Here is a 22,125-nt window from a genome sequence, read left to right as displayed (position 1 = left end):
AGCAGGCATGCAGGGTAAGCACCACTCTTCCAGCACTTTTGAGTTTTTCATTAATTCATCACAATCTATGATTTTTTGATTTTCAGAAAGTTTGACCAAAAGGCTTTTCACCTAAAATCTAACTGCCATAAAGACAGGAATTTTTTTTTATATCCAAACAAAAGACCTGCTAGTAAAACCAACTCAAATGAATCTGTGACGAGATTTGAGTTGGTTGGGCCTCATAAGTGTGACTGTGTATCAATTAATGGGTATAATTGTCATAACAGACGTACAAGTGTCTAATCACAAGCAGCAGATATTATTGTCACCACAAATTACAGCCGCCATAAACAGCAGGGAACCCCGTCTTGGCAGTTTGTCTGTGAGGGCTGATTTAAGCTGATAATGTCATCTCACTCTGACACCCTCTTGTGATAGTGTGACTGCTTTCTGGTCTGTGCATGGGGTATATTCTTCTGCAGTTTTCATTTAAAGTTTGACTATTACTCACAGCGGTGGTAAGAAATCTGTGACAACGCTGTGGGAATAATACTCACACCATAATCTGTGACAGTCAGATTCTATTATACAGTCAATGTCAGTGTTAAAGGGTATATTTGGGAGTAGACGCTATCTTGGCAGTCCAAGTTCTACACAGACCAGAGGCGATTAGAAGCCTCCAGTTCATGTTTATATTGTGATTCAGTGCTTTCATCTCTGTAGTCTTTGCTGGCCCCTCAGTTCCAACACATTTTACTACATGCATAATAAAATCATCACAAGAAAGAAAATGTCATCAGCCTAACTTTCCCTTTAGGGTTGATTGTTATTTTATAGACTAACTCCCCTTTATAGGATCGCAGTGGTGGGGGCTCAACCAAGTTACTGGGGTGAGGATGAAGAGGGGAAGAAAAAGAGAATCCACATCGAAACAGAGAATGGTATTAGCTGAAAGGACACACACGGTGCCGAGACAATAAATGACATCATCTTCGCTGCTCAGCGGAGTAAAACAATGCAGTCAGTAACTTTTTAGACAGTTGGCAGGCATAACAGTCACCACAGAATATGTGTTTACCTCTCTGAAAGTTTAAGAGGCAATAGGTGCAAACAGCACAATCTTGAAGGACACAGGGGAAAAGACTTGTCTATCCATCTTTGAGGCCACGGTTACTGTCTCGAGAGAAAAACAATTCCCAAGGACATCTTGAGGTTCAGGATGTTTCTGTAAAATAGAAGCCGTTCTCTGGGACGGAGGATGATATAAGAAACCCTTCTGAGAGATAATGTTGTTGAATGAATGCTGGAGGGAAATGACAGAACTGCATGTGGTCACAAAGCCTTTCAGGGATAAGGCAGCGCTGTTATTGACATGAGAATAATGTGTTGTCTGAATACTTCATTACTTCTGTTCATTTTTCTCTCTAGGTGTATTGTTGGGCTGTCACTGAATAATCACTGTGTCCGTGGCATGCTCTACAGTGATGGGAGTCTCTGTGTAAATACAGCCCTCACATAAGTAGATATCTTGTTTGGCTTCCGGAACAGGCGAACAAAAACACAGGGGCAAGCCCTTGAACAATGTGACCACAGAGAGGTGAAGCAGAGCCCGACATGTGACTCTATATCTGTCACCATTCACTGAAACCACGGGTGACACAGTTGTTGTTGTCACTAACTGTTCGTGCCTTCACTTTAAATACACTTTCTCAGCCATTGATTGTCTGTTCTGGAGATTAATAGCCCAGAAGTGGGGATGTCATTGGCCAGATGAGACCATTTTCAACACAGATTAACAACCCTCTTGCTACGGAGCAGCTGTGGATGAGACTAATTCAAGTTTCCACACAGCAAACATTCATGACTCAGGTTATCAGCGACATACTCAACTGGTCCACTGGGCTGATTGGGCTGATGCCAAGGGGCCACTGACCTTATCCAGTCTTTCCTTCTTTTGTAGATAAACTAGAATAAATTGTGTGTGTGTGTGTGAGTATAGGTAGCAAAATGTTACTGATCTTCGGAAAAACATACCATTAATATACACCATTAATCTCAACATGATGAGGATGGTGATGAAGAGGACAGGACTCCTGCCTCAAGATGGCTGCTAAACTTTTTACTGACGCTGCCATTTGTCAAATTAGGAGTTTCAATGTCCTACCTGCAGCAGACAACAGCCAATGAGAGTCAGTGTTGGGAGGAAAGGTTTTCCACTTTTTCTGTTCATCAGGGTTGGGGCTCTGATCTGTATTTGTTTAGGTGGTTGCGGCATCGTTGCTTTTATACAGAATATGTATTGGGGTGGATTATGTCAAGAATTGAGTAAATGTTCACAGAATTGTTTTTCTTAATTGTTCAGAATATTTAAAAGAGGTATACAAGACAATTATAAATACTGTTGCCAGATGTACTAACATATGCTAAGAAAGAGTCAATGTCAGGTAGTATAAGCCTCCTGATACTTGACAGTAAATTTTGGCAGAAATACTGAATCCTATAAATACGTAGGTTAATGCTATGAGAGGTTGCAGAGCTCATAATAGTTTCTGGGCACTTTACCATCACACATTCTCTGTTCGTATACATATATTCATTTTCCTTTCACATAGCTTACATGTATTTATTCTTACATAGGGACATTCCACTGTCACATACATCTACTTTAGCTCTCATGTATATAAATACTTAACACTCATATACAGTGGAATCAGGAAGTATTCAAACCCCTTCATCTTTTTGGCAGCCTTACGCTAAGTGTAAACAGAAAATTAGAAAAGAAGTGAATATATAATGTCATGAATGACCTTTCCCTCATAACGATCACACAGTCAGGCTATATTATTGTTTTTTTCCCCCAAGTTTTCCAAATACTAACAACAATTGACTATTTTCGGCATTCAGTTTTAGTGGCTGCAGCTTTGGTGAAACCTTGGTCCGGAGCAGGGCTGGATAACCTTCTCTGACACATTCATTGGTTTTTTCTCGGGTTGTTATTTTACTGAGTCGTGTAAGTCTGTGCAGGAGCTAGCAATGGGCTGCACCGTGTGATTGCCAGGAAGAGGCAGAGCTGACATGTTATCAGTTCCCTACAAAGTGGCTCTGCCTGAGGGTTATAAGCTGCAGAGAAATGCCATAGGGGATGTGCGGGTGTATGAAGTGTGCAGATTACTATAAAGGTGTAGCCACATGTAGACAGAGAGGATGACAAAATGGTTAGATACAGTAGATAGAGCAGGAGTGAAGGACCAATAGCATAGAAATATGTACTGTACCGTATTGACCTTGATGGTGGAACGATAATCTAAACAGCTAGTTATGCATTCTAATAATATCTAATACCAGATAATTGCTTCCGCCAAGGAGTTTATTCACACCTGTCTGTTTGTAAGGAAGATTATGCTTAAACAATTGAACAAATTACCACAAAACTTTGAGGAAGGATGAAGTATAGACCAGAAAAGAAAACTAAATTTAGCTGTGGATCCTGATAAGGGGGCGGATCCGGGAATTTCTTTTTTGACAGTTTTACTGATTTCCTAAGAATAATGGATGGATAGATGAAATCAGGCACATTTAGGGGCCTGAAATATATGAGTGTGTGAAATTTGTTGCAATTTAAGGCGACCTTGGTGGAGATATACCCTCTACTGAGTGCCATTCTAGTTTAGTATAAGCAGGAAGAAACACTAAGAAATGACTTTACAACAGAAAGTAAATCATTTCGAGTAAATTATGCACAATGCAATAGCATGTACACCTCATATAGGGCGAGAGCCACCTTTAATTCTTTTCATATTCAGATGAGGAGAAATCTCATCTAGACAGAGAGCGGCAGAGAGATAAAGAGAAGCGGAAGATGCTAACATGTCTACAGGCAGCGGCAGAGAGTTCTGGTGTCAACATGAGAGAGGGTGAGTGACACGCCACTGAGAAGTGTGGGCGGCACACAGGTGTCAGCGAGCTCTTTGCCCCAGGGCCAATGGTGGAGTGATGCTTACGAGACCAGGCAGAGGTGTATAAACTTTGTCGTGCGCCACAGAAGCAGCAGTGACTATCGTTCTACCCCGCTTTCCCTCTACTATTCATGCATTGCATCAGCGAGCGAACAAGCGCCGATGGACATCCCGGGAGATTCAAGCAGCGGCCGCGCTCAGCACAAGTCTGGTGGATGAAGACGATGCAGCGCTGCATAAAGATCCTGAACAATAACAAAGGCAGCCACAAATCATTTAGAACAAGATTTGAGGAAAAATCATCATAAACAGTGTGAAAATGCCCCAAAAGTTCTTTCAAATGTGCTGCAGCACAGTTCTGCTTTACTGCTGATGGTAGTGTTGCAACGCCTGAGAGTTTGTTGGTGAGCCTCTATGCTACCCCTGGTGATAAACTTGTTTGTTCCTGCCTGGGAGCAAATTGAGAGAGAGACAAAAAGAGACTCCTCTGAGTGGAACTCCAGTAAATTACACATAAGGCAAGAAATTTCAGCTGCTCCTCGAACACCAGCAGACAAAGAGGAAAAACACTGACAGGAATCCAGAGCTCATGTATTTCATTGAAACCATGGTTCAAAGTGGTTTTGACAGTCTACTCAGTCACACAGAATAATTTCACACAGGCAGAAACATTTCATTTACACCTCAATCTTATTTCAGATTTCATAAGAGTATTTAACATTGGAAATGAATGGGTTAATACTATATATTATACATACTACTTCAAACCAAAGAAACCACATCATTCAAATCTTCAAACTATTCTAGTTTGAAACTAAAATATAAACAAAGTGCATTCTGTACATCTACATAAATAATAAAGGAGTAAAGTTTAAGTGCTAACCCCCATCACCATCATACACACACATTCATACACATCATATTCTTCAACCAAACCTCTAAAGTATTTGGTAGAGAGATAGTAAAAAGTAGCATAGGGTCTTGTTAGGGGGTTTCTGAGGTGTCATCGCAGTCTCATTGCTGTGGTCTCACGTAATCACCCGTTCTTAGGGGGCCCCCTTTCAGCTTTGGTGGCCCAGGCTGTAGTCTGCTTTGCCTACCCTGTTACCACAGCCCTGTGTGTGCAGCAGTTTTAAAAAGAAATCTTTATAGACTCAGTTGCATGAGTCCATTAAAAATGTTCTTGCGCTAAATGTCATTCTGTGCCTGATGTATTTTACTGAAATCAGAGTTCATGCTGGGATACAGAGAGAACCCAAAGCTGATTTAATGTTATATTATTTTACAGTTTGAGCTGAAGTGTTGTTCAAACTAGGGTGAACTTTAAAGATTATAGGTTATGTTTGGCAAGGCCGAGTGACAAAGGTAAATGAGAAACGGATATAAAGAAAAAATGATTATGAGCTCCAGAAACTACTCAAGATATTCAAAAGCTTTCGGAATACAGTGCAGGGTTCGACAGGCCAGGTATTACAAACCAATTTCCTTCTGCAAGAGTCAAGTCTTGACCTAGAATGTAAGATAGGCTACAGCTCAGGAAGAAAAACTAGCAATCGTGGCTCCTACAACCAGTCAAGTAGCAGTTTGCATTCATTATCTTTCCAGACTCATAATATCACCCATGTCGTGACGACTTTGAAGGAATTTATATAAAAAGGTACAAACTGTATTTTATAACAAATAACAATTAATACATTCTTCTTATGAGGTCACAGTGACCATGACAAAGAGATTTTAATCAGTTATTCCTTGTGTCCATGCGGACGTCTCTACCAGATGTGATTAAATTCCCTCCAGGTCTTACAGATATATCTCATTCACAACACGGGGATGGATGTGAGTTCATTGTGATCTTTAATTTTGACCACCAAAGTCTTCTTTGAAGACTATTTGAAGGAAATTCCCCTGAGGGTCTCGGCGATATTGTGTTTACAAGAGGAACAATCTGCAAACATAATGACACTGGAAGCGGAAGCACAGAAAATCACCAAACAACTGTGAACACCCAACTACAGGCACACATGACGCCACAGTGCCACACAGGTTAATGCATTAATGTTGCCTGTCAGAAAGAACAGATTCAATTACATTCACACATCATGAGGGATGCAGGAGCAGAATGGAGCAGTGTGCTGCCCACTGAAACACGAAACTGCGCCTGAAATTTAAATATTCCATCTAAAACATAAACAGATAGTAGATGACAAATAAAATGTGTGTCTAGCACAAAAATGTATTTGATTTGAGACGGCAGACAAGCCAAAAACTACTTTCAGCTAAAAAGATGAATTGAAATCTGTGCACAGATTAAGGTTTGGACTATCCAAAAAACAGAGGTATTGTGTCTGGAAAGAAGTGTTGCTGTCGAGTTCTACAAATGTAATTTTTTGGATGAACGAAAAAAGGAATGTGGTGATATCTCAACTCAATCATCTGAACATAAAAATGGATTTTACTGCATGGCCAGATCCACGTGGGGGAAGTCCACTTGGTTAATGTTGTGAAATGTTCTATTCTAACCCAAGACACGATCTTTCACAAAACCCACCATGTTGTTTCATAGCCTAAACCTAACCAGGTAATTTTGTTGCCAACACTAAACCAAACTGTGAGTGGAAAGTGAGGTCAGGAAGATTTTCTGCTGAAAGGCTTTCTGGCAGAACTCCCTAAATTTAAACATCTCCCAGGAGCATGACCAGATAGTGTCAGTGATAAGTGAAAATGTTTATTTGTGCCTGAGGTGGTCTTACCATTTAACCACCAACATAGGAAGATAACAAGACAGGCATATATTCCTATATTTTACTTTCCTTGGATGATGTTCTTAAATAGTGGGACAAAACGCTTGAACCATTATTAGTGACTACTGAGCCGATAATCTAATGAACCAAATTCAGATATTTCAGATTTTCTGATTACTGCAACACTCTAACAGAAGTTGATCTATGTACTTTATTTATTTTAAAACATCAAGTGAAATAAGGTTTTAGCAGTTTGAGTAAAACCAGTTACTCTACTTTGTTCAAAGGCTGTGTTTACTCAGCAGAATTTAGAAAACTGATTGTCTCAATTAACACAACAAAGAATGATTTGTTCACACGATAATCTATATTTTACTCCAGTCCAGTTTATTGTGTAAATTGTTTTATAACTGTTTTAGGCATGAACAAAAATGGTACTCACATATAATTAGTTGATTCAACTGGATGGTGAAAGACAAGTGAAGAAGACTCATGTTATGTAAGTGAGCATAGGTTAAATCTTGGAGAGTGACAGAGGGCTTAACTTCCACTCCAAAATAAAAGCACTTCACAAATGTTGTGCTGTCTTTCAGCACACAGTAGTTTTCGTCAGCATTCACACCAGAGTAGATAACGTACATCTGGATTATATGACCTTTTTAAATGGTTGACAAATAATTAAAGCTCCAATTTCTTCTTTAACATATCACATTATTTGGCAAAGTGTTTTTCATGATTACTGAGGAACCGAGACAAAGCAGGAGCTCTATTATTAAAGTAGATGAAGGCAATTACAAATCGTTCTGCATCAAATGCTCATCTAAAAGTGACATTTTTCATTTTTTATGCATTATGTGTAAATTTGTGCTTCTCAGAGCCTCTCAGAATTACACAGCTTATGCAAAACATGAAACCCCTGCAGCTTTCAAACGCATCACAGTAAATAATAACTATTTGTACATGTTATATTTATTTCTGCTGAGGCCTCCTCAAATTCCCAAATTTGTGGAAACCAAATTTAACACAGGGAGATATTAGCATGTAGTGTTAATGAGATGCTGACTCACACTTGCAAAGAGGATTTAGTTGTGCTAACAAACGTCTCAGAAATCCAACACCTTGGACATAAAGTAAAGCTTGAGCAAGTATTCACATGAAACTATCGTGTTCTGTAAAACAAACAATGTTTACAACCCCTTGTCTGGTCTGATCATGTTCCTTCCTGAGCTATTCCTCTGATCACTTATCTTTCCACACCAGACCCAGATTTCCTTTGTATTCACACTGAGCCATTTTACTGAGTTCAATAAGAACGAAATGGGCTTCAATCGAAAAAAAATCTTCTGGAGGGCAAGATGGAAAACATTAGCAAAGCTGGAGGATCAACATTTACTGTGCAGCCAGCCTTTGTGAGCCAGCTTAACCACGTCAGCCCACAGGACGTCACTTCACACATTATCCACTCGGTCATTTAGCACACACGAGGAGACCTGGCCAGCTGATGTTTTGGGCACCGGTGGATGAGTGTGTCGTCCAAACTGGGCCGGATACCGAGGGACGCAATGCGATATCAAGCAGAGCCATGTAGGTACTGATGCCATCCTGCATGTTTTACTGTCAAAATACTGCTGCTGCCCAAATGATCTATTCTACCGCACCAACACCTGGAGACCTCACACACAGGAAAAAACAAAAAAAACACCCTAACTAGCAGAATGCAGGACAAAATATCAGCTGCAGAATATTGTGCGTGTTGGGCCGGCGACCAGAAATCACAGATGCTGCTTTTGACTGTGCCCAGTGAGAGGCCAGTCACTTGTGTCTGATGTTCACGTCTCATTGGATGGATGACAGAGATGGGAAGGGTTTCCAATTTAAACAACCTGTAAGTGCTCATGTCATCCATGGTTGGATTATCACAGAGATGGTGATGAGAGGCTGAGAATATTGTGCACAATTTTGGTTGAATTGCGCTGAACACTGGACTTTGACACACATTTGTTTTCAGGTAAAACTTGATGGAAGGACACGGTATTGTGTCATGGAAGATCTGGTTAAATTTTGGTGCAGATTCAGGAAATTATATTATTGTGAAATACGACAATTTCACTGAATATTCAGAGATAATTCATGAATCTTGATGAAAAACAGGCAAAGTTAGGGAACTGATATCTATGAGTGTGGAGGAGGTATGCGTTCTACTGAGTGCCGTTCTTGTGAAATTTAGATTTAGTTGTTAAGTCCTACAAAGCAAAGCAATTGTGCATTGGCTGTTGCACTATTTACGGTTAATCTTTATCCCATTACTTTAGACTGGAACGCTTCCTTGGTGCCCCTGTGCTCTTTGTCTCAGTATGATGATAGCTTGTAGCTGAATTTCAGATTTTCAATGCTGTTCACACAAGGCTGCATTATTTTTCTACCTTTAACTTTTCATGTTATGATTATGGATATTAAAATGTAGGTAAATAAAACCCTTAAACTGCACCCATCTCTCACATTCCCTGTGTTGTGTTCACCCATGGTTCAGTTAAAAGTAGGATATTATGATATTGTATTATTCACCCTCATTCTGGATGATAATGTGTCAGCTGACATCATGTTAGAAACAGCTGAGCAAACATTTCACAAATCTAAATAAAACAACCTTATTATACAGCTATGTTCTCTCTGTGCCTGCAGGGGTTTTCTCCAGCTTCCTCCCACAGTATAAAGACATGTCATTTCGGTTAATTGGCGACTCTAAAGTGTCCGCAGGTCTGAATGTGAGTGTGTATTGGTTGTTTGTCGGCCCTGTGATTTACTGCCGACCTGTCCAGGGTGTACTCCGCCTCTCGCCCAATGTCAGCAGGGATTGGCTCCAGCCCCCACGCGACCCTCAAAGGATAAGTGTTACAGATAATGGATGGATTATTCAGCACCATGCGCTGGTTAAGAGTGTTTGCATCCACATAGTGCTTATATACATTTTGATGGTTTCTGATACTGGTCTGGAAAGCCGGTCTTACTCTTCCATGGCTTTCAGCATCGACCTTTAGCTGATATTTGGGACGTGTGCGATGAGTGTGACTTGGCATCTGTTAGACAAGTGATGCCTGCCTACTTAGCGCAGACAAGTGAAAGGTCAGTGTGCTCCTGGTGCTTAGAGGTTCAAGGCTCAAGGCATTAGATTCAAACCTGTGGCTGAAAATCAATCATGCCCTTCAGAGGCATGAAAGACCTCCACACCTCATGGCTGTTTAGAGGAGGGAGAAAAGAATAGCAGGATAGAAAAACAGAGTGATGGAGGGAAACATAAGAAAATACGGAGGGTTGAGGTTGTTTTTTTCTTTTTTTAATTGTAGATTTGCAGTGAAGGCACAGCGACAGTGTGTGGGAGAGCACAATGTAAAAAGCTAACCCTTTAAATGCCTGGCAATAAACAGCAATGACTAGGTAGTGAGGACCCCCCTGTCACTTGTGTAAACGCCTGGGAAAAACAAGTGTCAAAAGAAGCCTGCCAATAAAAGCGCTATACGCTATGACGGCATGTCATCTGCCTAATTATGTCAGAAATACAGCCTTGTCTGAATAGGAAATGCGGCACGGGTGGATTTGTTTTCTCCCAAAATGATAAATGCTGTTTTCTTCCAGATGTCAGGATCAGTTGATGGAGGGAACAGAGCTGAGCCGCTCTATTCCTCTAAAAACAAGCAGCGATGGCTTCATGGAATACATTTCTTTCTTTAGTTTAACGACTAATTTGTGGACACTGGTTGTGCATGGAGTCCACAGTGGCTGGATTTAATATATAGGACATCCTTCAACTCCAGGCTTTCTGCAGTCATTTGAGATTCCAACTGAGAACATTAAATCAGTGGTCACACTGGTCAGATAACTACAGATAATTTACACAGGATGTCTTGATGGTCTATAAATGCCAAGAAATTGCAGAAAAGAGATGTTGTGCTATATTACACAGTCTGAGCTGTTACCACTGACATTTACATCAATGGTCAGAGTGAAAATGTCCAATGGAGGAAAGTTGTATGTCAATTCAATAAAAAAAGGCGCCTTAAAGAAGTAGTGTATGCAATATTTTTATGTTTATACCTGAAGTGTACGTTTCTCATCCTTCAGGGCTCTGCATATTGTCTGAACAAACTATACATCTAGCAGCAAACATAATGTGTGAGTTTTAGCATACTGTCACTAATTGTGCAATTACAGGGGGTCGCCAAGCACATAGTGACAACATGATGTATTCAAAGTCGTCATCAGCACTGTTTACTATGTAAACATTATAACTAAAAGCATCGCTCAATAACGAGCTGTAGTACTCTTCTCAGGATTGCGTGACTATGTTTTCATGAGACAGGTACGGCACAACATCTGCTTTCTAATTTGTCGCTCTAGAAGAATTAAACGATAGTGTGACATTTCACTCCCAGATGATATTCCCTTCAATCAGGCAAGTGTGGAAATATGCTTCAGAGGGAACAAGCACTCTAAATGTCTATCAGAAGTCTATCGCAGAATCCCACAATCCCACATAGACAGACTCAGCCCCTCGCTAGAGAGGAAATGAATGGCTATAGTGACTGTTAAGCGAGGAGATAAGCAAAGGGAAGACAAAGTGAGAGAGAAACTGACAGAGAGCGACATAAGCAGAGAGGGAAAAAAACTCAGGGGGAATGAGTGGGGGCTTCAGGGGACTGAGAGGAGCAGGAGTAGAAGGAGGAAAGGAAAACGACATACTCAGGAGCACTGAGGCAAAAGTCTCATGTGATTTAGAGTAGATTTAGAAGGGGAAGTGCTGTGGTGGAGATAAGCGGCACAGAAAAACTGCTCAGACCACAGGTTTCCAGCGCTGGGCCAGAGAAGTATACCCTCAGTACGAGAGAGGGGGGATTCACGTCGAAGGACCATGTTAGATAGCAGCTTACCCCTCCTCCTCCGCGGCCACACACCCAGGGGGAAATAATTCCCTTCCCAGTGCCCAGCGCTAAAGACTTTGCCGAAGGCTTGTGTTCGTGAGTTCCATGTAAAAGAGCCATTCACAGTGGTTTAACAATAAGGATCCTATTTTATTTCCACCGAAATCTTTCCAAAATGTTATGTTCATACACATTAACTATAATTATTATTAATAATAATAAAATAATAATAATAAAAAAAACATTAATATGAAATTAAAAACAAACCCAAGAAAAGGAAATTAAAAGAAATTAGCTTTAAGCTGTTTTAAGTTACAATATGCTGCAGGCTGTGTGATTAATCATATATATTTCACATTTATGCATTTTTATCTATGTATGACTGCAATCCTATACTATATAGTACATATGAATATCAGACAGATCTGTCTAAAACATAAAATCGCATGCTGCATATTTTTCCCTACATCTTATCAACACATGATTTCACTTGACAACAGTGCACACAAAGGAACAGAGGACTGAGAGGGCAGAAGCAGAAACCCAGCGTGTGTGGGAGAGACAGATAAATATAAAGATGGAGGAAAAAGCTTTGGAGGGAAAAAAGACAGTGGTGAAAAAGCACATAGGTGCTTTGCAAAAGTTTTACTATATAGTTGCAGCAGCATGATGTAGCTATACCAAGATGAAGCCCTGAAAAATACGAGAAAATCCTTCCTATGAAGGTGTCGACACAAGAGGATTACCGAGTCAATCACTTGTCACCTGGCCAGAGATGAAACTTCAACTTGATCAACAGGCAACAGATCAGAGTTGAATTGTTGATGCAACTGTCTGGTTATAGGCTGTAGCCCCCCCCCCCCCCCAACCCTTGTGGCCTTCAGTTGTCATAAAAACTCAAAAGTTGTTTAGGTTGTCACGTCTGAACTAATGTAAAAAACATTGCGGCCTCCGTAGCGAGGACCCCCTCTGTGTAAATATAAAGAATTTTAATATAATGAGCCTTTTCGGGGGTAAAGAAAACTACAATTAATACGATTTAGATGAAACGAACTAGTGAAAACATCATGAAGATTATTCTATATTCAATTTCTGCCATAGGTGCAGACCTACTGCCGCAGGAATACACAATCTTTCTCCAAGACAACTAACAGACTATATGTCTGGTCTTTAAACTACATTACATCAAGAAAAACAAGTGAGAAGACACATCATAAGTCTGACTGATCCTCCTGCTCTACTGTGTCTTTGGATGACACGTAAAGCTGGAGGAGCGGTGAAACGGTTCAGTGGATACCAGTGTTGTAAAGAATAGAGAGCAGCTCAGGCCACATTGTTCTGTCCAAAACCATCTGAGCCTGAGAGGAAAGTAACCGAGCCCGAACTGAACCTGCCAGGCTTTGTGTTTTTCTGTCTGAACCCAACCTGAGCCCGATACAGCTAATAAAAGCTGCACAGTAAAAAAATCACGGGGCATCTCCTGCTACATGTACCTGCACCTTGTTTAGTGCAGATCTAGAGAAAGAAAATGTCTGGCCTTGGTGGAGTCATTCACTCTACTGAATGCCATAGTTTTGTATAGATTGAGCACTTTGAGTCATCTGCTTCGGTAATAAAACAAACAATATTCCTCATTGCAAGTTAAAAAGTAATAGAAATCTGATTGGGTCATCAAGACAATTGTGAAATAAGTGAATAACAACAGCACTTCCACAGAGACAACACAAAGTGTTTTGCTCGAACCATGTGAAACCTAAGTGGCAGCATGCTGCTACAGTCGACTGCGGCACGAGTCATCTATTTTAGCCAAAAATGACTGGGAGCCCCTCATTTCCCTCTGACAGATGGAGGGGACCAACCATAAAGCAGGAGCAGAAATCATTAAGTCTGCCAAAGCCCTGCAGAGTTGTTTTAATTGTGTGAGCTGGAGCTGTAGGCACAGCTCTAACTGCCTACACAGAGACAGACGAGATCTTCTGTGGACGTTTAGAGAATGATTTGTGTCTGGAGGTTCCTCTGGGAGACGACAATGGGGAGCGATAGAGCGGCGTGGAATGAAGGGACAGTTGATCGCAGAAGGAGCAGATTGGACGCTCTCTGCTGGAGAGAACCTTGTCCAGCTGGAGAGGGTGGAGCACCTGGTTAATGCTTCCATGGCTCATAATTTACACGAGGCCCGCCGCTGTGTATGGTTAGCATTGTCAGTGTGACACTCCACAGAGGCCTGCGCCGATAGTCTCAACCTTCCGTGTGCGCATCAGACAGAGCACTCATTCAAAGCATTAATCAACAGCCTTTTAAGGGTGATGCTGCCGTGCCTGTGTATCAATCACAGAGTAAAGCTGAGTGACAAGAGAACGTGAACACATTCACAAAGTGCTGGATTAACAACTGTCAGGAAAGGATACCTTCAATGCACACACACTTATCCAGATGACACAATACACAAAAGCAGTTTTCAGAAGCGAAATCCGTAAAATGTGTGAAAATTTGGGTCAGGACTTTTTCAGCAGTTTGCCTTTCACATATAAAGAATGCAGCAGGAGAGTGTCCGGGACAGATGCATTCACAACACATACAGGTGTTTTTGTTATATTACACCTTATTCTTGCAATATTCTGACTTTTTACTGTGATTTTCCTTTTCCCAAAATTATGATTTTTGTTCTCATCACATAATTACTTTTTTATATCATATTACAACTTAATTCTCAGGATCTCAAATTATTATTCCGTAACAATATTACTTCAATCTTGTAACATTAAGACTTGTTTATTATGATTCTCTTCTCTTAAAATCAAGACTTGATTCTGATATTATAATGTAATTGTCTCGTATATATTTTTTCCCTTTAAGTGGCCTCAGTACTCATATCGTGCCAGGTGACACTGACTTTAAAGCTTTAAGAGTCTCGTGAAAATCTCCTGAACACAGCAGACAGGTACCGACTGCAGCACAACACAACAGATCGTTTTAATGCTTGTACTCACTAATCATGGAGGATCTTTCAAAGCAGCTTCAGCTAGAGCATTAATAATCCTTGTTTACTTTTAATTATAGATGACTTCTTGGCCTCCTCCTGAATCACAGCAACATCAGTGCAGACAAACTCCACCCAACACTGACCCAGTACAGCTGTATATCCCACGTGTAGCAGTCAGTCATCTCCGAGCCGTATGGATTATCCTCTCTCATCCTGCATCTCCCTCTCTCTCTCTCGCTCCAGGTTTAACAGTCTAAACACTTAATCTAGTCAAAAGAGACTCTTAATAAACTCGGAGCGAAGCCTGGCTTTGCCCTCAGAGAGAAACAACTGTGGTTTACAGCAGTGATGATCTGCAACATCTACTCTGAAGCTCTTATACATATTTATACTCAACACTCATTAATCAGTCATGCACAGAAAAGAGAGCATGACAAAGATGGAGAAACAGAAACGCAACTGGGGCCACTTCACTGTGTGTTGAGTGTTATGACAAAAATATATAAAATTATTTGGAACAACCACATGCAGCAGCTCAAAACGGTAATATTAAAGTAAATATAAAATTGAAAAGTTGAAATGAAGATGCGGCTACAGCTTTAAATGGGCGTCAAGGTGTTTTTATGATACCTTATCGACTTCCTCCAGCCTCTTCCACTTTCTCTGTGTCTGGGACTACAGCCTAAATTGCTCTTGGGTGTATAAATATACAGGCAGAGGCAGCTGCATCCATACTCAAGGAGACTTACTTATATTCTTCCTGGGTGAAGATTGGGATGCGAGAAGGCTGGAGGACGGTGATCTCCACCAACGTGCTGTTCGTCTTCACCGGCTCCCCATCATCGAAGGCTATCACAAACAACTGAGAGGGCGAAACACAACACACACAGACAATATACAAATGAAGTCTCAAAACTATTTAATTTCTCCCCCAATAAAACTCACTGCACAAATAATTTATTTTATGAATTTGCCAGGCATTTCTTTGTAGACATGCTCAGCATCCTAATAAAGACAGCCTGGCAAAATGGGATCTGGCGAGGAGCCCGCGAAGCTCCCAGAGAACGAGTATGTATTGATTTACATTCACAGACTGTGGAGAACGGGGCCTGCGGGAAACAGCGGGGGAGCGAGGTGACAGAGAGGGAGCGATGGGCAGAAAGAGAATAAACACTGACAAATGTTGAAAGAAACAGAGGAAGAGGAGGAGGAGGAATAAAAAGGGGGCTGCAGGTAGACAGACAGCATGGGAGCGTTAGTGACAACATCCTCATTAGGACCAAATATCCTGCAGCACCTGCTCCAGCGCTCACAACCACAGATGCAGCTACGCAAGGTCACCTTAAGTTGGTAATGTGACATTATACGAGCGCCTGGGGAGGGCATTTGTTTAATCTATAAGAAAACTCAATATCACTGGTGGTCTCAGACACAAACGCAGCGATGACATGATCACTGAGACAGACACAAGTCAGGAAACACATTATAATTCAATTTTAGAGTCAATTTGTAGATATTTCTGACCTGCTGCAAAACAAGAGAGGCAGAGAAGCAAACACTGACTGAACGATGTAAAATCAATACAAGTGGATGTAGAAATAACATGCACGTTAAAAAACATCAGACTACTTAAAATGAATGATAAATGATTATCCTCATCATTTGTCATCATAATTATTTATTCAAATCAATGCAGTAGTTTGCCTTTTTGTAAAAATCGAAAGACTTCTTTCAAACTGATATCAGTATCTGTCTGAGTCATCCAATTACAAGTGGACAGCGTTAAGTTCAGGTCTGAACCAAATGTCCTGAGATCCGATCACTCAGAGGTCGGAGGTTGTCTGAGACACGAGGCAGCTGATATCTTGGACTGACTTTACAAGCAGCAGCAGCAGCAGCAGCTTGTAATATCTGATGTCGCCATAAATCGCTGCCACTCACCTTGAAGGTGACGCTGGGCTCTTCATTGAGGTTGACCTTAGTGATGACTCTCCCAGATTCCTCTTCCACATCAAAGATGCTGCCGCTGTACGGCGACCTGTCCTGGTCCACTCTGTAGCGGACAAAGCTGGCCGGGGTACCCTGGAGGAAGGAGAAAGAAGAACACAAACTAACTCAATAGCACAAGAACAATCCACTTATTCACCAACTCTCCCTCCATCAGATGAGGCCGTGCAGATGGAGAAAGGAGTTTGTCACAGTAATGATGTTCTGTAAAATGTATTCACGCCATAGAGGTTGGAATATGAGTGTATTTGTTCCACGTCATTGTTTGTTAATGTGACAGAGCCGCAGAAGAGGTTGCTCTTCTCTAAAGAACCTCAAACGCCTCTCCATTTGAAAAAACTCTTAACTTGTCATAGCCCTCATTAGTCTATCCGTATCATTATAATATAATATAAACCCACTGTTATTCATCGACTCAGACCTCTTCCTTTCATTTGGAATAAAAAAAACCCTTCTCCATTTAACTCAGCCCTCTGGTCTCCAGAGCAACACACTTACATTCATTAGTGAGAGCCTGGGCTTTAACATGACCCTTTGATTAAGATTAATCATGGTTCCTGATTGCTAATCATCTCCATAGCTTATTTTATTCTAGTTTCTTCGCTTTGAACCTAAAATTCAGTCTGATTTTTAATAAGCTTTTTTAAGCTCTGCTACCTTGCCTAAACTGATTTGGCCCCCCGAGGACTGAGGTAAAACCTGGGGCTAAAGCAGAGAGGTAAATCCTGTAGTAGCAGCGGATCCCTTGGGAGGTTTACTCACACAAATATGTCTCTAAGAGGTTACTAATCATTTCTAAAAGCTCTTCAAATTGTTTTCAAACATGTAATGGAAAAGATGTCAGGACCAGACCATTAATAACAAAACACAAAGAAGAATCTAATATAGTGGATTGAAAAGCAAAACCTCTACAGTGACGAAGGAAGAGAACGTAACAAGTGTTTTGCTCATAGACAGACTTGAAAACTTAGTGAGAGAGGCTGGCCTCTAGTTCTTCCTCTCCCCATTTGTGTCATTAGTTGGCCTTCGAAACCCATCTATCAAATGAGACTGGAATATCAGGACCATAACAAAGAAAACCAATAAAGAAAATGTTTAGTAGAAAACAAACATTTTAGAGACTCATAATTTACGAATAGTAATAATAATAACCACTAATAACTTGGCAGCCTTCCGAACAATATCAGGAGATAGAGCAGGTTCTCCACTCAAGCCTGCTGCACAGTAGAGGATAATGGGCCTGACTCAAGGCTGATCCGAACAAGTTATCTGGACAAATGATCCTATAATAGTTAAGAGTGAACTTGAGCTTCTTTGATTTCAGGATTGGAGATGCTCATGGACTATGAAACAAACAGCGATTGGGCGATTTAGCCAAAACCTGCCGGCAGTCTGCCTCCAAGTTGGAAGTCACGTTTGCAAAGTTTCTGCAAGTTCCGAAGTCTTTGAAATGGCCACTCAGAAATGGTTTGTTTAAATGCCAGCTGTGTGGTCCTGCGTCTCGACTTGTGAGCATTCTCATGATAATAACACTAAGGATAAGATTTCAAAATCCTCTAGTTTGCAGGACGCATAACCAGAAGTATGCAAGTCAACAAGTCCTTGTGGAATTGCAGTGTTAATCGCTTTGTGTGATCTTTAAGACTAGAAAAATGTTTTATCATAGTACGCCATTTATATTTTCCTCCTGTGTTTCATGATTTTGGTAAAATCTTTAATTGATTGATTGGTAATTTGTTCATTTTTGCACATTTTCATTGGAGCATCTCCCAGACTCATGACTTATTTTAAAACATGAGTCAGGTACTGAATGTTATGTAGCTACAGCAGCATTTCACTTTCTGTCTCTGTCGAAAAAACACTTCTTATTTGGCATTCCATGCACACAATTAATGTTTTATGTCCACTGTTGGAGTGAACTCACTGTGTAATTAATATTGCAGATGAGCAACAAAAACAGCTCGTTGGCATCAGACATTTTTTTACTAATTGCAACCTCGATGCAGATTTTAAGAAACATCATTTTTAAATGCATTTTTTCCCATTGTGGGACTGATAAAAGTTATTTATTAGAATACAGCTGTCTACAGTATAAAGTCGCCAGCTCATGAATTAAAGAACAAACTCAGACACATTGTGAAACTCCAACTGATGCTTCAGAGACATGGCAGAACAACACGGCCTGAGCTCAGAGAATAAGACAGAAAAAAAAAACTGATAAACACAACCTTATTTGGTGATTTTGTTCTTTGAAATCAATTTATTACAGATTTGATTTACATGGGAATCTAAAAAAAAAGGACAACTCGTCAACTTTACTGGAAAATGTGTTTCCATTATTTCGTTTCTCCCATCAAAACATGGACAGATCTGAGTTTTTTAATCCAAACCTGGTATTTAAATGTGTCTCCAGTGATCTATTGTGATCAGACCTGAGGTCTCCAGGTCTAAATGAAGCCTTAAAATCCCTTCATCCCTTCAATCCCTACAAGTGGATAGATATCAAACCTTGTAAAAGATGTAAAAGAAACAAGCTATGAGCTGCAAGGGTCGACGCCAAACACTGTATATGAAGTTTAACGACATGTCGGCTCCCCAAAAGTGAAGCCAAAGCTTATTGCCAAAGCTTATTGCCAAAGCTTATTGCATCCCCCTGGCTGCAGTACAGCCAGGTCCATGTCCCGTCCATGTTAGTGGATGGGACATGGACCAAAATAAATAAAAAAATACATAATAAACACACTTTCTTTAAATATGCTTTCTGTCATTTTAGGTAGTTTTTATCACACTGATGTGAGTGCTCATTTTTCATTACTTATTTGATGCTATTAAAAACTACTCGCTACTGTGCAGAGTGGAAGATGGCAGCATTCATATCTCTGATATTTTGCCTTCACGTCTGGTTAGTGAGAAGTACAGATGTGTCATCCATCTTTATATAAAGCCCATGGTCTACTTCATTATTACCTTCAGTCACAAATATACTTAAATGTTGCACTAAGACCATCAGCCAGAGTGAGTCTTTCCCTCTCCTTCCTTTGTGTGTGCAGGTTTCATGTGTATCAAAGAGAGGGAGAATGTATGTGTGCGATGAACAACTAAACTCTGTTCCACCAAAAGAAGGTTTCTATGACAGACAGCCTGTCGATAAAATGCTTTGAGCTCTCAAATCCCAGTCAATAACAGACTGGGTTAGTGGGCTGCTGTTAGAAGACCTAATCCCTGTGTCCATCAAAGCACTGAGTCACTTCCATGTCTCACTTGCTGCCACTGCTGACGTAAAGATGAATTCCTTTCACTTCTGCTATCATAAAGATGAATTCCTTCTTTTACTTGTGCTACAACACTGCTGGATATGTTCCACTTGCTCACTCACACTCCATGAGCTCACCCAGCTCTGATAGAGTTCTAACAGCAGGTGGGTCACTAATAAAATTCATAGAGTCCAGCCATACATGAATTTCCTGAAAAACCTGCTAAGAGCTGGACAATTTTATGGCCATGCAGGGAGGCCACTGGGTTCGCCTGTTCTGCATAAAAAATTCAAACAAAAATGAAGAAAAGATTAGAAGTGAAAAGGCAGATTGGTGACATTCCTATAAAAGGGGCAACAACTGTCAGAACAAAAAAGAGGAAGATAGCACATGAGAAAGAAAACCGCTGACTCACCAAGTGCAATAAAATTTTAAAGGTATGTGGCTCTGCCAATGAAAGTGGTTCAGCTGAGGTGAATGACAGAACCACACACGCACAGGCTGGTTCTTTCTTAATATTAATGGATATAAATAGTAAAATTATTGACAGACTAAAACCAAGGAACTAAATCCCCCAGTAAATGTTTATTGCTCCTGTGTTGCCTCCTCGTCGTCACACAATTTCCAGTCTCAATAGAGTGTCACAGTTTCTCCTCTGCATTGTGTAATTCTGTTCCACGGTTCACAGACTCCAAAAGAAAAAAAGAGGAAAAGATAAAATCTTCATAGCTCCAGTCCCAGGGGGACCGGCTCAGATATTGTGAGGTAAAGGAGTCTGAGGCAACTGGTAGATGACTCATACAAGAGTCGATGCTAAACAAGACTCCGTCACAATTAGAACTACTGGTGCAGAATGGAAATATACACGGCACCATATCTCTAATGAGAGCAGCCAAGTGTTGGAAACATCTTTAAAATGTATCGTGTGAAATGCTGCAGCTAAATTAGCTGATGTTCTGCGAGAAAAACACGCAGGGAGAAGGTGAAAAAAAAAAAAAAAATCACCCAGTGCTTCCTTTATTAATGACACGCTTCATGTGTTAACCACTGATGTTTCATACCTTGCATGTGTCGTGTTTCTGATCATACTCACAGGTGGGTCTTGGTCCTCAGCTAAAACAGTTGTGATGACTGTTCCTTTCTCTGCGTTGGGGGCCACCAAACCCTTATACAGGTCTTGAATAAAGATGGGGGAGAAGTCGTTCATGTCCTGAACACAGAAAAAAAAACAATAAATGTAAATTTACCAGGTATGTGGCTGGATTTCACCTACATTTTGCAGTTATGTAAAACTTTACAGTGTCATATGGCAAAAATGCTCAGATGCAGTTACAGTTACAATGCGTCATTGAAAGGCTTGTTTTAATTTATGAGAGTGTAACTGTAATTTTGCTGACACTGTCTGTATGCTCAAACATATTGTGGCAGTGGAGATTTTGCAACTGCAGCTTTGTTTGATTTCTGTTAATACTTCCAGCAAGTTATTGTGGATCCAGACAAATTGTCCCTGTGCGATAAATCACCACGCTGCCGGCTTTGTCCTCGTACTTCAAGAGCCGTGCATCTGAGCCAATGTGACCACATATGAACATACACACGTTCTGTATTTACACCATTACAGTTAAACTACGGGGTTTTATCCCACTCAATGAGTCAGTGAAAATGTGAACATGGCAAGTACCTGTATTGGCTCAACAAAACTTATTACTTCAATGTGTATATAATGCTTTTATTATTCTATGCCTTGCGTAAATTAATCGCATCTATATTTAAAGCATGTTAGGTCAGTTGGAGAATCAAAATTTCCTGTGGGTGTGAATGTGAGTGTGAGTGTTATTATTTATCTTTATATTCAACATACATCACAACCGACATGTTCTGTCACATAGAAAATGATTTCAGGCTACATGATAAGACAAAAGTCTGAGTTGATGACATATGAACATCAGGTTTGCCTCCTTGTGCATAACTTTAATACTTTAATATTTACTGCATTCTGAGGGAAGATTTAGAATATAGGACAAGATGTTGAATATCCCTATATTCTAAATCTTCTCTCATGAGTTCCGTCTTGTGATGTTTGCGTTACCGAAGTTCATTTCCTTTGGATGCTTGAAGAGAATGAACATAGCCCCAGTGCCATATTTAAGCGTCTCAACTAAGAATCATTGTTCCTCGTGTCTGAATTCAGAAACTTTTCCTTTATCTCCAGGAAATACAGTCGCTACCTGTGAAAGGTGTATAACCTGCCTCTTGCCTACAGGCAGCTGTGATTTGCTCCAGCCC

At 40.5% G+C, this 22,125-nt stretch overlaps 1 protein-coding gene across 4 annotated transcripts in view; it reads right to left on the bottom strand.

Moving 5' to 3' along the window:
• LOC109636652 (protocadherin-15-like) overlaps window positions 1–22,125 on the bottom strand; it is a 190,050-nt gene that overhangs the window by 34,927 nt on the left and 132,998 nt on the right. For all 4 annotated transcript variants that reach the window (XM_069538674.1, XM_069538672.1, XM_069538671.1 and 1 more), the window contains 3 exons: window positions 20,933–21,049; window positions 16,520–16,660; window positions 15,328–15,440 (listed from right to left, as the gene is read on the bottom strand). In XM_069538674.1, coding sequence (XP_069394775.1) covers window positions 15,328–15,440; window positions 16,520–16,660; window positions 20,933–21,049 — 371 coding nt within the window. The remainder of the gene's footprint in view (window positions 1–15,327; window positions 15,441–16,519; window positions 16,661–20,932; window positions 21,050–22,125) is intronic.

The sequence above is a fragment of the Paralichthys olivaceus genome, chromosome 14 (genome assembly GCF_024713975.1).
Source record: "Paralichthys olivaceus isolate ysfri-2021 chromosome 14, ASM2471397v2, whole genome shotgun sequence".
NCBI classification, from domain to species: Eukaryota; Metazoa; Chordata; class Actinopteri; order Pleuronectiformes; family Paralichthyidae; genus Paralichthys; species Paralichthys olivaceus.
The sequence above is the reverse complement of the archived record's forward strand: the minus strand, read 5'-3'. Positions and strand labels throughout refer to the sequence as shown.